The 21,221-nt window shown below is 40.4% G+C and overlaps 1 protein-coding gene across 1 annotated transcript; it reads right to left on the reverse strand.

The window, feature by feature from the left end:
- Window positions 1-4,719: 4,719 nt before the first annotated feature.
- Window positions 4,720-5,825, reverse strand: LOC109215982 (glycine-rich RNA-binding protein-like). The gene is made up of 2 exons (XM_019380106.1): window positions 5,638-5,825; window positions 4,720-5,289 (listed from the first exon to the last, which is right to left on the reverse strand). Exons 1-2 carry the CDS (start codon window positions 5,743-5,745, stop codon window positions 4,927-4,929), a joined length of 471 nt encoding a protein of 156 aa, XP_019235651.1. The 5' UTR covers window positions 5,746-5,825; the 3' UTR covers window positions 4,720-4,926.
- Between the last annotated feature and the right edge of the window lie 15,396 nt (window positions 5,826-21,221).

Here is a 21,221-nt window from a genome sequence, read left to right on the forward strand (position 1 = left end):
ATGATAATATAATGAATAAAAGATACATGACCCCAGAATAAAGTGGGGCTCACCAAGTCTGCTGGGAGGAGGGTGTACCACTATCACTGGTCAATACTGCCTGTTGTGGAACCACCTGCATTTATTAAAGATACAGCGGCCCCCGGCAAAGGGATGTTAGTACTGTCGAATAGTACTAGTATGTATAACTAAACACCATCTCAATAGAATGAATAATAATACAAGGAGGAACAATCATGAAATCAATAGGAACCTCAAATAATACCAAAATATCAAGTTAAGAACCACATAAGTTTTCAAGTAAATTTCCTTGTTTTTAGGTTGGGAGATCTTAAGTACCGATATACCATCATTCACAATACCACGGTACTTTTATACGAAGTCCGATCACGGTCCGATCGGCTAGGCCGCCTCATTTGAGACATCACCCAATATCACAATTTCAATTACAATTTCCAGCATAATCACCACCATGTATGCGGCATGACGTCTGATCACGGCCAGATCGGCTAGGCCGTCTCACCCGAGACATTACCCTTTTCTATCATTAATCTCACTTCATACTTCTTTCACATCTTTTCAATTCATTGGCACTAGTGGTCACAATTATAAAATCATTCTTGGCACTTGGCCGTATTTCATATTTCATGGTCCGCTTTTCACGTTCACACATCATCATCATTATCAACAACAACACTTTTCAATTCAAGATTTTATGTACACATGTGAGCAATTAAGTGTCTTAGACATACAGAGATTTTTCACATAATTTGGCATGATAACCTTCATTCAAAACTTGACTTGAAGTCGTAACAGCTATAACACACAGCCCATACTTTGAACATATTTTCAATTGATAACATAGCATGATAAAAGCAATTGAAACACATGTTGAACATATATCTTTCAACACAAGTTTACTCGGAATAGCCAATTTCATAATGATCAACTCGGGTCTTACATAACTTACATGAACACCGTGGAATTCAACTCTAAGAAAAGAGCTTAACCAACATACCTGGATTCAGTCCTTTAGTGTTATTAAAACCCCCCACTACTCTTACAGCTTCAATCTACATCAACATAATTCAATTAGACCAATATTAGTAAAAATTTCCAGGTTTTTGGTCATTTTGGCATTTTATTAAACACCTAAAGTGCATAGCCTTCGACTACCTCTAGTAATGGTGTTCCTTCATCCAACAATCCTTCCTTCCCACAAACAATATATAATACAACATCCTCTAACTACTAATTGCCTTCTTTAGCACCATTATAATAACCAATGAGCTCACATCCATAAAATTTTACTAATTAACTCATTACAAAATCTATACAACACCCAATAATCTAGTTTAAGTATTTATGGCTTCCAATCACCATCTCATAAGTGATAGTACTTATTTCTTGCTTATACATTCACAAACAATCCATGCATGCAGGTTTAAGGGTGGAAGATTACCTCTAGTAGATCAAATCTTGAAAGTCAACTTTTGGGGTGTTCTTGAGATTTTGAAGAAATCCTATGTAATCCAATCAAAACCTTGTTGTAACAAGTGGTTGAGATAGGGAAATCATCATAAAAACACACTTAAAAACTCGCCTTTAGAGTGTATTGGAAGCCTTGGCCGGATGAAAGATGGAGAGAAAGCCCTAGTCTTGAAATTCTTTTATTTTTCTCTCTCCCCACTCAGGTATTAATAGGCCCAGGTACAGTATTTTTCTGCTGGTGCTATCCATGTGCTATAAGGCTTTAGCTTACTGGTTTGCTAAAATCAGGTACAGTATTTTTCAATTGGTGCTATCCATGTGCTATAAGGCTTTAGCTCACTGGTTTGCTAAAATTTCTGCTTCACTCTTGTGCTATAGCTGCGCTATGCGGAGATAGCTCACTGTATTTTCTTTAGTCTTATTGCTTTGAAATTAACATCTAAGTGTTTCCCCATTATTACAACTCTCAAAGATTAATAAAATAATTATCCCCAAGTATCCAAATAACTTTATCCACTCCAGTAATTGTCATGTGGTTCGGGTCTAAATTAAATTGTATTCTTAAGCTTGAAATCGCTCAAATTAGCAATAGAAATTCACGGGGCCTTACACATTAGCCTACCTCGGCACCACAAATCTCGAGTTCTTGGTAAAATTTTATGGGCCCTTACATTATTGACCCGTCCATTTATTAAAATCAGCGCATCTTGACCCAACACATCTCAACTCATTCAAAGTTTGGGCTGATTTTTAGCCCAAATTGATCAATGAGTAACTTTGCCAAAATGTCTTAGAAATAATTTTTTTTTATTTGATATGTTACATAAAGAAAAAAGTCTTATTTAGTATTCATAAGAAAATAACACATATTAAGTAAAGCTTGATAAGAGTTGGGCAGGTTGGGCTATGACCCAAATTTTAGTCCATCTTGACTCAGCCCATCTTAGCGCAAGTAACTTTTGGGCAGGTCAATATTGACTTGACCCGTTTTGACCCGCCTAAAATCAGACAAACTCGCCCATTTGACATCCCTAGGCAGTATCAATCAATTAGAGACCACCTCCGGAATTTAATCCCCCAAAAAAAAGTAAGAAATTGCGCATACTATACCATTTGAAGTTTATAATTACCTCAAGTCTTAATCATGTGAACTTGTTATTCTCCTTGTCACTTGCAAGAAGTAATATAAAATATTTAACTGTTGATTTACTAAATAATGCAATATTTTAGGTTGTTTTCATGGACCATCAATCAGAGATAAACAAGTTTAATAATTTTATAAGAATTTAAAATTCTCTTGCTTGTGAGCCGGATTCTAATGGATACAGTCATGAGATCAGTTGGGAGAAAATGAATAATATCTCGCAAATATAAAGAAGAAATTGAAATTTTACTTTTGTGAGTTGGCTACTAATGAATACATTCATGAGTTTAACTGGGACAACGCAAACAATAGCTCACGAATGTAAATGCTGTAGTCAATGTAGATTTTGTGTATGCAATAAGAAAATTAATTAGCCAATAAGAATATGAGTTATAGCCTTTGAGCAATATTCAACGTGGGTTGAAAGGACGTAATTGTTGTGCCCAAATTCGGTTAAATTGAGTTGCGCCCAAAAAAACTTTATCAATGATTATGTTTCCGGTTTAACCAGCTCAAATTTGAGATAGTTGAAGGGACTTTTTTTATATATACGAGATTTTAAATATATTTACCCGATTTATCTTAGTTATCCTATTTACCAAAAGTAACTAAAGTTTTTTTGCAAAGTATATACAAATTTGGTCAAAATCTATAATTTATCTACAACTTAATATAATATTTTTTTGTACAGAATTCGGTCAAAAACTATCATTTACATACAATTTATATATAACTCATATCAGTTCTTCTTCGAGTTTCAATCTGAAATTCCAACCAAAACCACCTCGAATCTTCACTTAGTTCTCTCAAAATTGAGATATAAATTGCAAAGGATATATCCAATCATTTGCAACAACACTCAATCCAAACAATAACAATTTCGCAAAATTCATTTTTCGAATTCGAAAATAATAAGCTTTCTAATGGCTAATGGAGTTTAAGTTCATGTATACACAATTTAATTTAGTTTAGTTTCAATTATACCGTCAATTATTAGTTTCAGTTTAGTTCCAAGCGCCACTCTTGTAGACAATGTCTTGTTTATTTATCAAAAAGAACTTTTGGTGACCGATCTGTGTTGGTGACTTGGTGTTTCACGTATGTATTCTATAACTTTAAACCAATGTTCATCTGCAATCGAAAAGGATCTGTGAGAGAAATACTATACAGAGAAGAAAAATATAAAAGAATGAAGCCTAAAATGAGTAAGATGACAGTCTAATATAATATTTTGTATATAATGATAAATTGTATATGCTAATGTAATTAATTAATAACCTCTCATAGGGTAAGTAAGTTTATACAGTAATATAAATAAGTAAATATTCCATAGTTGAACATGTTTGGATGGATTATATTTTCATTGGCTGAATGTAATAACTCTCATAAATACTACTGCTAGAAAATATTGTATTTTAAATAGCCGTTTTTTTTTCCACAAAAAATAAGAGCCATTTGTGGTAACCTAGCTTCATCAACAGCAAACACATTGACAAGCATACGTCTCACATATATGGTGGACTTCAGCCCAATAGTATTGAGATTTAACAAAAAGCCCAATTTGATCGTCACTCTTCAACTAACTCATTCGTCGACTGAGGTTAATCTGGAAAAGACAATATAACTAAATCAGAAAAAGACGATAATAAAGAAGATCGTTTACACTAATATGTCGTGGTGCGACCAAAATGCCTCATTTTAAATGAAACCTAAAGAATTAACTATACGGATTTGGATATCAATTGAAAATGTAAAGGAAATTCCTTTTGAAAAAGAAACACTAAAGTTAAAAGAAAAAAAAGTAATATTAAATGATTCACATTGTGTTCCTTACTAGACATCCAATAAAACAAAACTGATACACGTCCAATTGGAGCGACAAATAATTAGTTAATTAATAGTAAAAGTTAATACCTTATTTATTTTAAATAAATACTACTAATATTTAAAAAAATTATATTCTAAGGCAAGATGGTTCTACGTTAAGGCCTTTGATCTTTAAATTAACGCTTTCAGCCAAATTATGGATCTCACTCTAATATGATGTAGATGCTCAGCAAAATAAAAGTAAACACACACATGAATTGTAAATTGTAAACGGTAAATCTTCATTCACTTCATTCCAGAGAACTTTGTAAATACAGATCCACAAAGTAACAAGACGGTAACAATCTCGCGGTCAAAAACGAGGACAGTAACAGGAACCACAGTAAACCATAACGGAACTTCAACCAAACTTAGAACCATAAATTTCAAACCAAAAAAGAAAATATCTAAAGGCAACGGAAAATCTAACTCCTCCAGTTTCCTTCAGAGCCACCACCGTAACCACCTTCACGACGGCCACCTCCATAACCGCCACCACCACCACCACCATAACCACCTTCACGACGGCCACCTCCGTAACCGCCGCCACCACCGTATCCACCTTCACGACGGCCACCACCTCCGTAGCCTCCACCGCCACCACCACGGTAACCACCACCGCCTCCGCCTCCGCCGCTTCCGCGAGACTGAGCTTCGTTGACGGTGATGTTACGACCGTCAAGGTCCTGGCCGTTCATCCCTTCAATAGCGTCCCTCATGGCTTTCTCATCCTTGAAGGTAACAAATCCAAATCCTCTAGATCTACCAGTTTCTCTGTCATTAATAATCTGAAAAATTCAAATATCATAAAAACACATCAGATCTAACCGGATCTACAACATAACATCCAAAAACAGGTAAATCCATAAATTAAAAATCAAAAAAATAGGGGAGAAACACTAAAATCGATCTATCTTCATCTCTTGTATAAACAGAGGAAGACGGAACGTACCGTTTCGGGGAAAGTGGAATAATAGTAACAAATAGTAACAGTAACAGATAAACCAGAGAGTAGTAACAGTAACAGTAACAGTAACAGAGAGAGTAGTAACAGATCAATTTTTCCAGTAACAGAGGGTCAACGAAGCCGATTCAAATCGGCTCGAATCCGATCTCTGCTCTGTTTTGCAACAGACCTTCGAGTCGAGAATTTCGCCGAACTGAGAAAAAGCATCCCCAAGTGTTTGGTCAGTGGTAGCCCATGCTAGCCCACCGACGAAGCACCTGTATTCAACTTCTGCCATTTTTTTCTGATTAATAAGAAGAAAACCTAAAAACGAAGGGAAGAGAGAGCTGTGGAGAGGAGAGTAGAAACCGCCTGTTTTTATAGGCTGGTTGAGGAACCTAGGTTTGAGTCTAGGGCTGGTTAAGTTAATAGTGCACGGCGGTTCTTTTCCTAACTTCAATGCAACTCGGGTTAGGGGTCTGGTTAAAAAAAATTGTCCGTTTGGTTACCGAAAAAACTCCGTCTCTCGTGAATTTTTGTCACTTTCTTCAACTTGTTCCTGACACACAACTAATTCATATTGAGCAAGTTAGAATAATACCACAAATGTTTTAGATGTAAGTTTTACTACTAATAATTGCAAATCTCAAACTTCCATTGAGATCTCGTTTTCAGAATTACATGATAAACAAAAATATACATTTTATCTTAATAGGAAATAAAACCTTTTTTAAAGTTCCAACTCTATGTATATACAATCAGACCTCTCTATAACAACATTCTTATATAACAGTCATTCACAATAAAAGTCTAATTTTATCAAAACTGATCTTTTATGTTATATTATAATATATGTTCTCTGTAACTGCATTTTACAATAGCATCCAAAAAATATTGGAACAAACACGGTTGCGGACTATTATAGAGAGGTTTGACTGTAGGTCGAATTGCAGATAGAGAAAAACTTACACGGATTAGTATTTGTTATAAAATAATAAGTACGTGACATGTTTTTATATAAGATCTATTAATTAATCATGATTATATAATAAGTATGTATTTTCATGTTAAGTTATTATTTAACCAATTATTAATATAATTTGATGTATGTATAAGATCCGAATAATTTATTTTCCAAATACACTCGCATAATTTCACCTACTACAAATCCACCATGTCGAGACATGATTTGGAACATTTATGAGGTCCAATAATTTTTTCTTCAAATATGCTTGCTATGTTTACTTAGTTCGTATTTCAAAAGAAAAATGTGGTATTAGCAAAAAAAAAAATGTGGTCATAATGTGAAATAGAGAAACGTAATTTAAGAGAAAACAACTTTGGATAGTGTAACTAAAACTAGATCTCCTCCATAAAATAATACTCCACTAAAAAGGAGAAATGGACGAAATGACCAATCAAGTACAGATTTAGGAATATTAGGGGGAATATGCGAGTGCCGTTAATTTACGCTGGCAACAACAGATAACCTTTGGTGGCTAACCAGGGTTAAACCTGGGTTTGAACTTCCAAGATATTTTAGACAAACCCCATCTGGCACGGCGCTGCCCATAAAATATTTAGAGCTAAAGATATTTATACAGTAAGCTCCGTGTTGGTGGTTTATGCTTTTGTACAGGTGGGTCCAACAAATTATTGAGTTAAATTTTTTTTTTTGGTTTTTCACTCTATATCCGTTACCTGTATTGGAGCCTGATCATATCCGAATTCGCGCCGCGTAAGGCCCATTCGGGGAAACCGCTTCCAAGAGTTAAATTACTTACTCCAATTGCAATTTGATTCTTGTAGATTCAGATTTGATTCTTTTAGACAATCATGCCTTATATTATATTTTATATGATTCTGAATCTAGATTTAAAGAAGAATAGGAGTAACATTTATTGGTTCATAAGTGCATAATCCCTCCGTCTCAATTTACGTGAACCTATTTTCTTTTAGTTTGTGCCAGAAAGAATGACTTATTTCTCTATTTGTAAACAATTTACCTTTACACAATGATTTATAGCCACATAAAATATATGTGCCTCATTTTACCACATAAATTCAAAAGTCTTCTTTTTTTTTAAACTTGGTGTCTAGTAAAAATAAGTTCACATAAACTGAAATTGAGAGAGTAATAGATTTTGGAGTCAAAGTGGATGACCATGGGTTAAGGGTCCTTAGGGCATCTCCAAGGGTGCACTATTTTTTGTACCAAATCTAAATTTGGTGTAAATTTTGGTGTTTTTTTGCTCTAATGGAACACCAAATCTTGCACCATTATAGTGCATGAATAGTGTTGCACCAAATTTGGTGCAACACTATTCATCAACACCAAATTTAATTTATTATTATTTTATTTTTATTTTTATTTTTTTGGACTTTTAATTTATCATATGTTGTGTATATAATTAATTTTTATATTAAGATCTTTATAATTTTAATTTTATATCCTCTTTTTTGATATATTTATTGTTGTATATATTATATTTATATAAAATTATAAGTTAATTTATTATTATTATAATTATCTTTTATCAATGATTTCACTTTTAGTTGATTTATCCTTTAAAATAATTTTGTAATAAATACTTATATAAGTGGTGAATGTGAATTATATATGATGAATATGGAAAAAAGAAAAAAGATAGAATTTGTTTGAAGGAAATAAAAAATAAAATTTAAATAAAGATAATAATATAATATAGAAGAGAGAGAAGAAATATTCTTTTTTGGTGTAAAAAATGGTGTAATTGTTGGAATAAATTTGGTGTTACACCATTTTGGTGTGAAATTTGGTATTAGCGTTGGAGATGGTCTTAGCACTGAGACTTGGGAGAGAACAAAGGAAGCAAGATGACCTCATTATATCCACACAATTGCACACCCTTTATAATAGGAAAACTTAAAATAAAATACTACTTAGGGTGTGTTTGGTATAACGGTAAATATTTTCCAAGAAAATATTTTTTTGGAAAACAAGTAGTAATCTTATTCATTTTCCGGTGTTTGATACGCAAATTAAGGAAAATAATTTGTTAAGAGTATTCAATTAATAATTTTAGATATAATAAACATGAAGCCATAAACTTTCAAACCAATAACCTTCCGAACCCACATTTTTCATAAACTTTCGAATCGCTAAACTTTCGAAACAGCGGAATTTCTAACCCGTAAACTTTATAATTTCTAAACCCGTAAACTTCCAAACACATAAACCTCCGAACTCATAACTTTGGAACTTGTAAAATTTTGAACCTTTAAACCGATAAATAAAAAAACTAAAACTGAAAAATATGTTAAAAAAAATATTTTTTGGGAGGGGGGCAATTGGGGGGTTGGGTGGTGCAGAAAAATAAAAAAACAGAAATTTAAAATTGCAATAAAAAAAAATAAGGTAAAAAAAATAATATTTGCGGGAGGAGGGTGGGGGTGTGGGGAGTGGGAGTGGGGTTGGGTGGAGGGGTAGTAGGGTGGGTGGTAACGGAAAAACTGAAATTTGAAAAAGAAAAAAAAACCTTTTTTGGAGCGAGGGGGTGGGGTGGGTTGGTGAGGGTAGGGAAGGTTGAGAAAGAGTTTTGAAAAATGTTTTCCCTTCTCTTGATAAGGAAAACATTTTCCTCCAATTGGAGGAAAATGAGTTCATAAGGAAAATGTTTTCCAAAACATTTAAGCCACCAAACATGGAAAAATTGGAAAATATTTTCCGAAAAATATTTTCCTTCGTACCAAACACACCCTTAGTGTAGTTAATAATGCATAACCTATTCTCACTTCATCTTCTCCTGACTCGTTATCTCTATTTTGTTACTACATATTCATCTTTTTGATAATTTTTTCTTCATATTTTTCAAAAAAAAATTATCGTAACTTTTTTTTTTTGAAATTTGATCTTAATCTCTTATTCGTCATGCTTGAACTAGATAAACTAGTCACTTAGTTTAAATGATGAAATGAGGTTGTTTCACATATAATAGGTTGAATATAAATGAATTTAATTACATATATGAATAGTTGAGCAATATTGGCTAGGTTTATCGAAAATCGCAACGACAAAGTTAGTGAAATTTTTCGCAAGATAGATAGAATAATAAGTACTATAATATTAAGGCTTTTTAGTCTAGCAAAACGGGGCATTTGCATCTGTATTGGTCAAAATTTGGACTAGACTTAATAGCTGCAAATGGACGTGGTCGAGGATTAAGCCGACCACGGCAGTGCGGAGGTCAAGTAAAGGGTGTATGAAAGTAACGGTAGGATAAGTTTAGAATAGAAAAAAGAAATATTCCATTGAATATTCTTTCACTTGTACTTTTTTAGGGTTTCTTAGGAATATCCCCTATAAATAGGAAGAGATAAAGAATAAAAGAGGGATCTTCACTTTTGGGATAAGAACATATTTGTAAGAAGTTGACTATCAAGAATATATACAAAAGCTTGTCTTGTCGCTCCTGTTCGATTTCGTTGTTTGTTCCATTTTTCTACTCACAAGATCCAAGAACACTTTATCCATCTTCGTAGTTTATTGTCACATATTGCTGTCAAAAGAAGGAATCATCTACCTCATTCAATATTTGGGTGATAAATTTCTTTTATTTACATTTATTGCCATTTGTCACATCTATTGCATGTCATTATTCACATATTAATTGACAATCATTGAGCATACACGTGATATTTATTATTCTTGAACACGGTCCCATATTACTGATACTCCCTTGTTTAGATCTAGAATTCATTACGTTTAACTAGGATCTGCCCATTATCACAATACTTAATCAGTTTAACAAAAATGTTAACACTTTTGATCAAACAATTTGGCGCCGTCTGTGGGGATTTTCTAGTTAAAATTTTAGTTTCTTCTAGATAAAAAAAAAAACGACAACAACCATCTTTTTCTTGTTTGCACGAACAAACAATGGCAGGAAAAGGAGATGAAAGACTGAAAGCAGTAGTGGACGTCACTGCCAACCTCTTTTGAACACCATCGACGAGGTTGAGAGAGAAGACGAGGAGAATGTGACGCCGAGCGCTACACCCAGGCGGAGCGACTCACCTCCCCCTCATGGAAGTATAACTGCTTCACGAGAAAGGGGAGCCTCCACGTCCACAACTGAGGAAGCGCCACCAGTAGTGAAAAAACTACTAGAGGCGTGGTTGACAAGTACTCTAAACAACATACTCGACAAACCCGTTCAAGGGACGAGTAGAAGCGCCGCACGAGCGGATACCACAGCAACCGCCAACGAGCAACCTGCTCCTCTCCCAACAGGTAACACTCACACTGCTGTTGATGCAGGCAGTGACGCACTTGCGTCCATCCTAAAAAAATGGAGGAAATGGAGAACGAGAATAAAGCACTCCGCGACCAAATGAAGGAGCATCAAGAAAGGGTTGATAAGATATCGGGCGCCCCGAAACTGCTACCAGAACGGGACGTCGACCGGTTCGTCGAACAACCGTACAGCGAGGAGGCATCCCCACACGCCATACCCAAGAAGTTCAAAATGCCACCATACTTGAAGATATACGACGACACAACAGACCTCGAAGATCACATCATTGATTACGTCACAGTAGTAAAAGGCAACGACCTCTCAAAAGAGCAGGTACCATCAGTGTTGCTGAAGAAGTTCGGCGAAACCCTAACAGGGGGGGCCATAACATGGTACTCACAATTACCAGCGCGTTCGATAACGACATTCGAGGAAATGGCCGACAAGTTCGTCACCGCCCATGCCGGGGCTAAGAAAGCGGAAGCCAGGGTGAACGACATATTCGTCGTCAGACAATCGCCTGGCGAGGGACTCAGGGACTTCCTCGCCTGGTTCAACAGAGTAAGAATGAGCTTGCCAAATGTATCAAAAGGGATGGCGGTGGCAGCTTTCCAGAATGGGCTGAACAGGAATGGGTCGAGGGCGACCAGAAAGTTGTTAAGCAGACACATAAAATACCGTCCCACCACTTGGGAAGAAATTCACAACGCCTATTGCACCGAGGTGAGAGTAGACGAAGATGACCTCACCGGTCCAACCCAACGGCTAACGTTAGTCCAAACGGAGTCGAGAAAAGACTGTCTTAATGACGGCCGAAGAGACCATTCAGGTCCACGCTTCAATCGGGACATGCACCAACCATATGTCAGAACGGCCATCCCACCATCTCATCGCCATATAAAAGGGCCGTCCAGGCCATATATAGGGACTCAGTGAAACGAAAAAAGTATGCCTCCACTCTTATCTGCTCACAATTTTTGCGTTTCCCCTTCAGAAATAGTGTATGCACTAGCGAAACTTGGTCCGAATGTGAAGTGGCCACAAAAGATGAAGTCCGACCCAAGTACCAGAAAGTCAAACGTCCTCTGTGAGTTTCATCAGGAAAGGGGTCACAAGACCAAGGACTGCATAGCTCTACGGCAAGAAGTGGTGAACATGCTTCACCAAGGACACCTAAGGGAGCTGATGAGCGACCAGGGAAGAGCCAACTTCGGCCGCGGACGAGAACAACACCAAGGCCCTCCAAAGCCACCCTCCCCCGCCCGCACCATCCAAATGATCATCGGCGGAAGCGACGAAGCGGCAATCAATCACGTAAAATTCACCACCACACATAAACTGAAGCGGTCGATCTCCCATGAACGGTATGATGACCTCGAAGACAGTATCATCTTCGATAAGTCAGATACCCACGGTTTGACTTTTCCCCACTTCGATGCTCTTGTCATTACTTTACGTATTTCAGATACTAATGTAAAAAGAATAATAGTAGACAACGGGAACGGCACGTGCATTATTCACCCTCGAGTTCTCGCACAAATGAGACTCGAGGACAAAATAGTACCACGCTGCATAACGCTAACAGGTTTTAATAATGTTGTTGAACGAACCTCAAGAGAGATAACGCTGCCCGTTCTGGCCGGGGGCGTCACCCTAGAAACAACGTTTCATGTCATGAACCAGGGCACGGCTTACATCGCCATCATAGGGTGACCCTGGATACACGCCATGAGGGCCATCCCGTCCAGCTTATATCAAGTAATCAAGTTTCCTACTCCATGGGGGATATTAAGCATCCGAGGCGAACATCGCACAGCCCAAGAATGCTACAGCATCGCCCAAGATTGTACATACACTCAACAGTTAAAGGGAATAGGCTCGAGAGCATATCAATTGTCAAAGTCGGGGCCCGAACTCGGCGAACAAGAAGACGTCATCAAGGATCTCGACGTCATGGAAGCCACAGGGTCAACGGTAGAAGACCTCGACCCCATCCAAACAGACAACATCGACCACAACAAAAAGGCTTATATCGGCCATAAGCTCTCAAAACCAAGTAAATTTCATAAGTTTTTAATTGAAAACGCCGATCTGTTCGCTTTCTCCCATGCAGATATGCCAGCTATCCATAAAGACATCGCCATGCACAAGTTAAACGTCGACCCGCTCTACCCGCCAGTACGACAAGTAAGAAGAAAATTCAACGCCGCAATCAACGAGGCCGTCAATGATGAGGTGGATAAACTACTAAGTAACGACTCCATCCGAGAGTCGCAATACCCTCAATGGGTCGCCAACGTAGTCATAGTGAAAAAGAAAAACGGAAAGTGGCGGATGTGCATGGATTTCAAGGACCTAAACAAGGCCTGCCCAAAAGACTCTTTTCCGTTGCCTCACATCGATCAACTCATCGACGCAACAGTAGGACACGAGTTGTTAAGCTTCTTGGACGCCTACTCAGGTTACAACCAAATCCTCATGGAGGAGGAGGACCAAGAAAAGACCACTTTCATCACCCATCAGGGGACGTACTGCTACAGAGTCATGCCATTCGGGTTGAAGAACGCAGGGGCGACTTATCAAAGGTTGGTCACCAAGATATTCAAGGACCAACTCGGTAAAACAATGGAAGTTTACATAGACGATATGTTGGTCAAATCAAAAAGGAAGGAAGACCACATCGACCACCTGAAGGAAGCCTTCAATATACTAAGGCGATACGGTATGAAGCTGAACCCCGAAAAGTGTGCCTTTGGCGTAACCTCGGGCAAGTTCCTCGGTTTCCTGGTGTCACAAAAAGGCATCGAGGTCAACCCCGACCAGATCAAAGCCATCGAGGGAATACCCGAAGTATTCACCAGCAAGAAACAGGTACAAAAACTGACAGGCCATATAGCTGCCCTGTCGAGGTTCATCTCACGATACTCTGACAAATGCCACAAATTCTTCAACGTGCTTAAAAAGGACAACGGACTCCAGTGGAATTCAGAATGCATCGAAGCCTTAAGAGAACTAAAGGCATACTTGACCTCGCCCCCGCTACTCGCCAAAGCAGAACCCGGTGAGCGCCTCCTGATATACTTGGTCGTATCAAAGGTCGCAGTAAGTGCAGTGCTGGTCCGTAAAAACAAAGGTACGCAATCTCCAATCTATTACATTAGCAAAACCCTGGTCGACGCTGAAACAAGGTACCCTCACCTCGAAAAGTTGGCCTTGGTTTTGGTCATAGCTTCACGAAAGCTTAGACCCTATTTTCATTGTAACCCCATATCGGTGGTCACGACCTTCCCCCTAAGGAGCATCCTACATAAACCCGAGTTGTCAGGGAGATTGGCCAAGTGGGCCATAAAATTGAGCGAGCATGATATAACATATCAGCCGCGAACAGCGATAGAGTCGCAGGTACTCGCCGATTTCAGTGCCAAAATAATGCCTAAGGTCGAGCAGGAAACTTCTCGTACCTCTCCCAGGTTACCCGACCTATGGGTCCTATACACTAATGGCGCTTCCAACACGTCAGGATCTAGACTGGGACTCGTACTCGAGGTCCCAATAGGCGAAGTCATCCGCCAATCCATACGGTGCCCCTATATACTAATAATGAGGCCGAGTGCGAGGCTGTAATTACAGGACTAAAGCTAGCTCTCAAGTACGGAGCACGATGAGTCGTCCTCCGATGCGACTCACAACTCATTATCAACCAAGTCACAGGGACTTTCCAAATCAAAGAGCAGAGGCTACAAAAGTACCAGGCAGAAATTCATAAACTACTGCCGGAATTCGACGAATGTCAACTCGACCGATACCTCGAGCACAAAACATCGAGGCAGATGGCCTCGCCAAGTTAGCAGCAACCACCAAAAATATTAGAAAAGAAAACTTGGTTACCCTCCTCCACTCGTCAACAGACCAACTTGAGGTACACTTTGTAAATTTAACTTGGGACTGGCGCAACCGTATTATAATATATTTGCAGGAGGGAGTACTCCCATCAGACAAAAAAGAAGCCAAAAAGCTTTGAATGCAGGTGGCCAGATACAACATCATAAACCACGATCTATACAAAAGAAAGTTTGGCGGTCCTTTGGCAAAATACCTAGGGCCAAACCAAACAAGACGCGTCCTCGAGGAAGTACACGAAGGCCACTGCGGTGCCCATATCGACAGCCGAGCCCTCGTCAGATGCCTCATACGAGCAGGCTATTATTGGCCCACCATGAAGAAGGAAGCCGCCGACTTCGTCAAGAAATGCGTGCAGTGCCAGAAATATGCTCCTATGATACACCAAGCGGGCGAGCACCTCCACTAGGTCACATTGCTATGGCCATTCATCAAATGGGGAATGGACATCGTAGGACCACTCCTAGGGGGATGAGGTAATGTGCGTTTCCTTTTGGTTTTAACTGACTACTTTTCCAAATGGGTAGAAGTAGGTGCATTCGCCCAAATACGCGAACAGGAAGCTATCACATTCATATGGAGGAACATCATATGCTGCTTCGGCATCCCCAAAGAAATCACTTGTGACAACGGACCTCAATTCACCGGGAAAAAGACCGCCGAATTCTTTGAGAAATGGCACATCAAGCGAATACTCTACACGCCATATCACCCTGAAGGCAACGCCCAAGCTGAGTCCTCCAACAAAATAATACTAAACATCTTGAAGAAGAAGCTTGAGGACGCCAAGGGACTGTGGCTGGAATTTCTACCAGAAGTGCTATGGGCATACCGCACCACGCCAAAAACAAGCACAGGAGAAACGCCATATTCACTAGTCTATGGGACTGACGCCATGATACCAGTCGAGGTCGGGGAACCAAGTTTGAGATACTCCAATAAGAGCGGACCAAGCAATGACGAGAACAGGAAACAAGACCTCGACGAAGGGGAGGAGCGAAGACACATGGCTTACATAAGAATGATAGCCCAAAAACAGCAAGAAAAACGGTATGACAACAAAAAGGCCAAAGTACGACCAATCAAAGTCGGGGACTATGTACTCAAAGCCAAAACACAAGCGAGCAAAGACCCAAGAGAAGGTAAACTAGGAACCAATTGGGACGGGCCATACAAAATCACGGCAGCAGCAAATAAAGGATCATTCCAACTAGAAACAATGAAGGGAAAGCTATTCCCAAACAATTGGAACGTCGCCCACCTCAAATACTTCAACTTCTAATAACGGACACCCCTAAGTCGTACTCTTTTTCCCTCATCCGGATTTTATCCCAATTGGGTTTTAGGGGGGGGGGGGGGTGTAATGAGGCAACAAAGCGGACGTCTCGAAGTTAAAGTATAATACATCGCCCCGCCTATCGACTACTTCTCTAGGCTGAGCGATGAAGGGACTAGGTAGACTGGAACTTCTCAAATGTATGGAACAAACAGAAATATGTAATATTCTCCAATGAATGAAATAAACAAAACAACATGCAGCATCTTTGCACAACTCCACCAAATCATTTTACGTACTATATTCGACATCGCTCGAATCAATTTACACTCAACTCGCTCGAGTTATTCGACATTCGACCTCGCTCGAATTATTTGACATTCGACCTCGCTCGAATTACTTTACACTCGACTCGCTCGAGTTATTCGACATTCGATCTCGCTTGAATCACTTTACACTCGACTCGCTCCAGTTATTTGACATTCGACCTCGCTCGAATCACTGTACACTCGACTCACTCGAGTTATTCGACATTCGACCTTGCTCGAATTACTTTACACTCGACTCGCTCGAGTTATTCGACATTTGATCTCGCTCGAATCACTTTACACTCGACTTGCTCGAGTTATTCGACATTCAACCTCGCTCGAATTATTTGACATTCGACCTCGCTCGATTTACTCTACATTCGACCTCGTTCGAATCAATCAAACCTCGTTCGAGCTAACTAATACTCGGCCCCAAGTCGGTCTATGTTCGACTCTGCCAAAATCAACATTACATGCAAACGGCGGAAAAATCAGGGACTTCCCCACGTAGAAAACACAACAAAAAAAAACAGGAATTCGAAAATACATAGCAAAAAGGCAATTGTTCCATTTCACTTGTTGGATTACAGTACTTTTTACAAAGGGCTCGAGGACGCCCTCACAAAAACAGCAAACCAAAAAAAAACTAAGTACAAAAGCTTCATGCCACATCATCCCCATCAGCATACTCATCATCATACCAAGGATTAGAGGCAAGCCCATCCGCGGCATCGTCATCATCATCCCCGCCAAGGTATACCAGGGTCGTAACCACAAGCTTCACGAGCTGCACGTGCCTTGACACAGACGCCCTCAAGCTCCGCCTCAGAAATCTTCCCGGCAGCCTTCAAAGACTTGTACACGTCAAGTTGAGCCTCGGTATGGACCCACATTTTATACGACTCCCGCGACACATCGGGATCGACGGAAATATAAGAGGTAGACGGATGTGCCTGCTGTTGCGTCTTCTCGGCCCTCACTATAACGACTTGCTCATTCAACTCATACAACTCCGCCTCCAAACCCATGATCCGCTCCTCTAACCTCGCCACCTTGAGCGCCGACGCCTCGTTAGCTCGCTAAGACCTGCAAATACAGAGAGTGTCATCTAGGGCCGCTGCCTCAACCGCAACGGCCATTTTGATTTTCTCAGCTCGACCCAACTCTTCGATCTTGGCGCTCAATTCATCCCTCAAATCGACTGCCCTTGCCTCCCTCTGCTTGAGTTCAACCGTTAAAGGCATCACCCGCGCCTGAAGGTCAGCATTCTCAGCCATCACCCCCTTGCTCACCTCGAGCTCGTCCTCCTTAGCCTTTTGCGCTCCCTCAAGCACGCTGCACCTACCGATGGCCCTCAAAAGTTCCTCGTCCCTCTCCCTCAGCTCTTCGTCCTTCTTCTTCAGCTCTTCGTCTTTTTGCCTGAGTCCGTCACAGAGGGACTGAACTCGCCATCCTGGCTAAGAAAGTTGGCTAGCATTCGGTGCTTGGAACGGTACTCTCTGTACTTGGAGGTCATCTTCTTAAAAATGGTCGTCCTCCGCTCCTCCCGCCGGTCGCGCTCAATCTCCATAATAAGGGTCTGACATACAAAAAAAAGAGGAGTCAGTGTAAGCAAGTTACACATACGAAATAAACTTAACCTAACATGGGAAAGGCAAAACTTACTCGCAAGGCCACGCCCGATATACCCAGCGACAGGTCCGCATCTTTCAGCATCTATAGCGTCCTATTATCGGAAGCAGCAAACAGGGGAGCGAAGGCAGGCACCGCCCGATCTGAGTTGGCCAAAAGATCATAATCCACGGGAATGACTATATGCCGATTAGGACCCTCCGTCCTTATCTCCACGCGAGTAGTCCTCTCCACGAAGGTCCGTACCTCCTCAGGGTCAATGTTTGAGCTAGAGACATCGTCATCTGCAGGGACAGCTCTACCTCTCCCAGCCACCGATGATGAGCCACCTTCAGCAGCCCGCATAAGCTCTCCGCTACCACGAACCCCCTCAACCTCAGAGGGCCTCTTCTCCATGGCAGCACCCGCCGTAGAAACGGCCTCGACGCCTGGTGTAAGCACTGATTCCGCTTCCAAAGCAACGAATCTTACTGGCTCAACATCAGCGACAATGGCCTTTCCGGTCTCCACCCTTCGTCTTGTCCTCGGTGATGACTCCTCACAGTGAGATGACTCGTCCACAAGGTGAAAGATAGGCTGAGAAGAGATCTCATCCGGCACGACAATAGTTTGGGGGCGGAGTCCCTCATTGGCGGAACTTGAGTCCGACCTCTTCGAGCAGACTCAGCTAAATCAAACTTCATTCCAGCCGGCGCGATAGCCTGGCGAAATGCAGGTACTGGAGCCTTTGCCTTTTTGGAAACTCACCGACCTGGCACATAGGAAGGTCGCATCAAAAGGCGATAGTGAACGGCAATAAGTTAGAAGGTAGAAATAACACTTACTGGACGAAGTCTTAGGTCCAAAGCGCTTGTGAAAGGACGCGCAGTCGCGAATTCCCATGGTGCGAGGTAACACACGAGCCACCCAATCTTCAATATCGAAGACGGGAGAAGGTGCACGCCTGTCAGCTGAAAACAAGGAAGCCGTGAGTGAGTCGAAAATGAAAGAAGAAGAGGAAAAAAAATGAACATATGACAAGATACCTACGATTATAGTTCCGGTGCTTGGGAAACCCGGTCGGATTCGCCACTAGATGCTCGGTCTTGATGAAGAAGTATTTATGCCAGAATCGCCGGTTCGCCTTATCATCCATCCCGGCCACCAACCATTTGATCCCACGATGTCGCAAATGTATCAATGTGCCTCTATAAAAGCTGGGCGAGAATAGATGCAGCAGATGGCAAATATTGACCTCACATCCGACGAACTCTGCATACTTCGCCAGCATCAGAAAAACTTTGTCCAAATAAGGGGAGAGCTGCGCTGGGCAGACGTTGTAAAAGCGGCAAAACTCCTCCGCTAACGGGGGGAGAGGAAGAGAATAACCGACTAGAAACGGATAAACATAGAAAGCACAATATCCAGGTCGGTGAACCTGTACTATATCGCCTCCCGCCGGAATAATCTCGACATGAGAAGGAATGCGATATTTGGACTGGAGGTCGGCTATTTGACGCGGTCCCGTCTCAGAAAGCTCCTGAGCAGTAGCGGGAGAATGTTCCTTTGGAAAGTCATTTCTGACCAAAGGATTCTTGGGAACCACCTCCTCCACGGTAGGGAAGCTTTCTTCCTCCTCAACCATGGATTCCTCACCGCCGGGAGGAATAGCCACCGACAACGGAATGGCATCGGAGACTCCATCGTGAACATGAGGGGAATCTGACATATTTCGATAGTAGGGCGTGTACAGCAAACTCAGAAAAAAAAGATATCAACCGGGAAAGAAATTAGGGACCAAAATTGAAGAAGCTGTAAGAAATCGGAAATAGAGATCAAAGAAGAAGCTCAAAGAAGAACAATATGCCTGTAAAATGAGAAATGCTGAAAACTTCGAATATGAAACCCTTCTCCCCTATTTATAGGGTTGGGTAACACCAGAGTCAAGGCAAAAGCCGTCACTGGCACCAAAACCGAAGCGACAGAAGCACAAACACTGCATTGGGAAGACGCGTAATGATGGCGCGCGTGGCATGGCGTCATCCAACGATAGCCACACCAACCGCAGCCCCGCCGCTAGTTCAACCTCGACCGATTCGATTCAATCTTCACGACCAAATTTCCTCTGAACGGCTCCAGACAAGATCCGCTCATCGAGGACGTCCAAGATCACGACCTCAACAAGCGGAGCGACTAACTGTATTGGTCAAAATTTGGACTAGACTTAATAGCTGCAAATAGACGTGGTCGAGGATTAAGCCGACCACGGCAAAAGGGCGAGGAGTCATCTTAATAAAGATTAGTGTCGAGGTCAAATAAAGGGTATATGAAAGTAACGGTAAGATAAGTTTAGAATAGAAAGAAGGAATATTCCATTGAATATTCTTTCAGTTGTACTTTTTTGGGGTTTCTTAGGAATATCCCCTATAAATAGGAAGAGATAAAGAACAAAAGGGGGATCTTCACTTTTGGGATAAGAACATATTTGTAAGAAGTTGACTATCAAGAATATATATAAAAGCTTGTCTTGTCGCTCCTGTTCGGTTTCGTTGTTTGTTCCATTTTTCTACTGACAAGATCCAAGAACACTTTATCCATCTTCGTAGTTTATTGTCGCATGTTGCTGTCAGAAGAAGGAATCATCCACCTCATCCAATATTTGAGTGATAAATTCCTTCTATTTATATTTATTGCCATTCGTCACATCTATTGCATGCCATTATTCACATATTCATTGACAATCATTAAGCATACACGTGATATTTGTTATTCTTGAACACGGTCCCGTGTTACTGATAATCCCTTGTTTAGTTCTAGAATTTATTACCTTTAACTAGGATTTGTCCATTATCACAATACTTAATTAGTTTAACAAAAAACTTAACACTTTTTGGTCAAACATCATCAATACCCAGTTTTTGGACCACCTTTTAACTTATACCCGCTTTGTAAAAAAAATTGCAAGCGTACCCATTTTTCACGTAACTTTAGACATCCCAGCCTGAAGTAGCAAAAATTTATGTCTGAAGTTTGAACTTCAGAATTTTTTGCCTGAAGTTTGGCCTGACTTGCAAAGGCAATCACGCAAACTTCAGTTCATAAGCAAGGGTAAACTTCAGTTCAATTGTATATGTATTAAGTTTGAACCTCATAATTTTTTTCCTGAAGTGTAACCTTATCAAAGCAAAACATCAGATATTTTTGCCTGAAGTTTGGCCTGACTTGAAAAGGCAATCACGCAAACTTCAGTTCATAAGCAAGGGCAAACTTCAGTTCAATTGTGTACTTCAGATATTTTTCTATGAACTTCAGTCATTTTGATATAAACTTCAGATATTTTGACATAAACTTCAAACATTTGGTTATGAACTTCAGATATTTGGATAAGATTGTCAAACATATA

Source organism: Nicotiana attenuata, unplaced genomic scaffold (assembly GCF_001879085.1).
Source record: "Nicotiana attenuata strain UT unplaced genomic scaffold, NIATTr2, whole genome shotgun sequence".
In the NCBI taxonomy this organism is placed as follows: domain Eukaryota; kingdom Viridiplantae; phylum Streptophyta; class Magnoliopsida; order Solanales; family Solanaceae; genus Nicotiana; species Nicotiana attenuata.

Coding starts and splice junctions, on each gene's coding strand:
- LOC109215982 (XM_019380106.1), bottom strand. CDS start 5,745: ATGGCAGAAGTTGAATACAGGTGCTTCGTCGGTGGGCTAGCATGGGCT. Junction 5,290..5,637: donor GCGAAATTCTCGACTCGAAG/GTCTGTTGCAAA, acceptor TGAATTTTTCAG/ATTATTAATGACAGAGAAAC.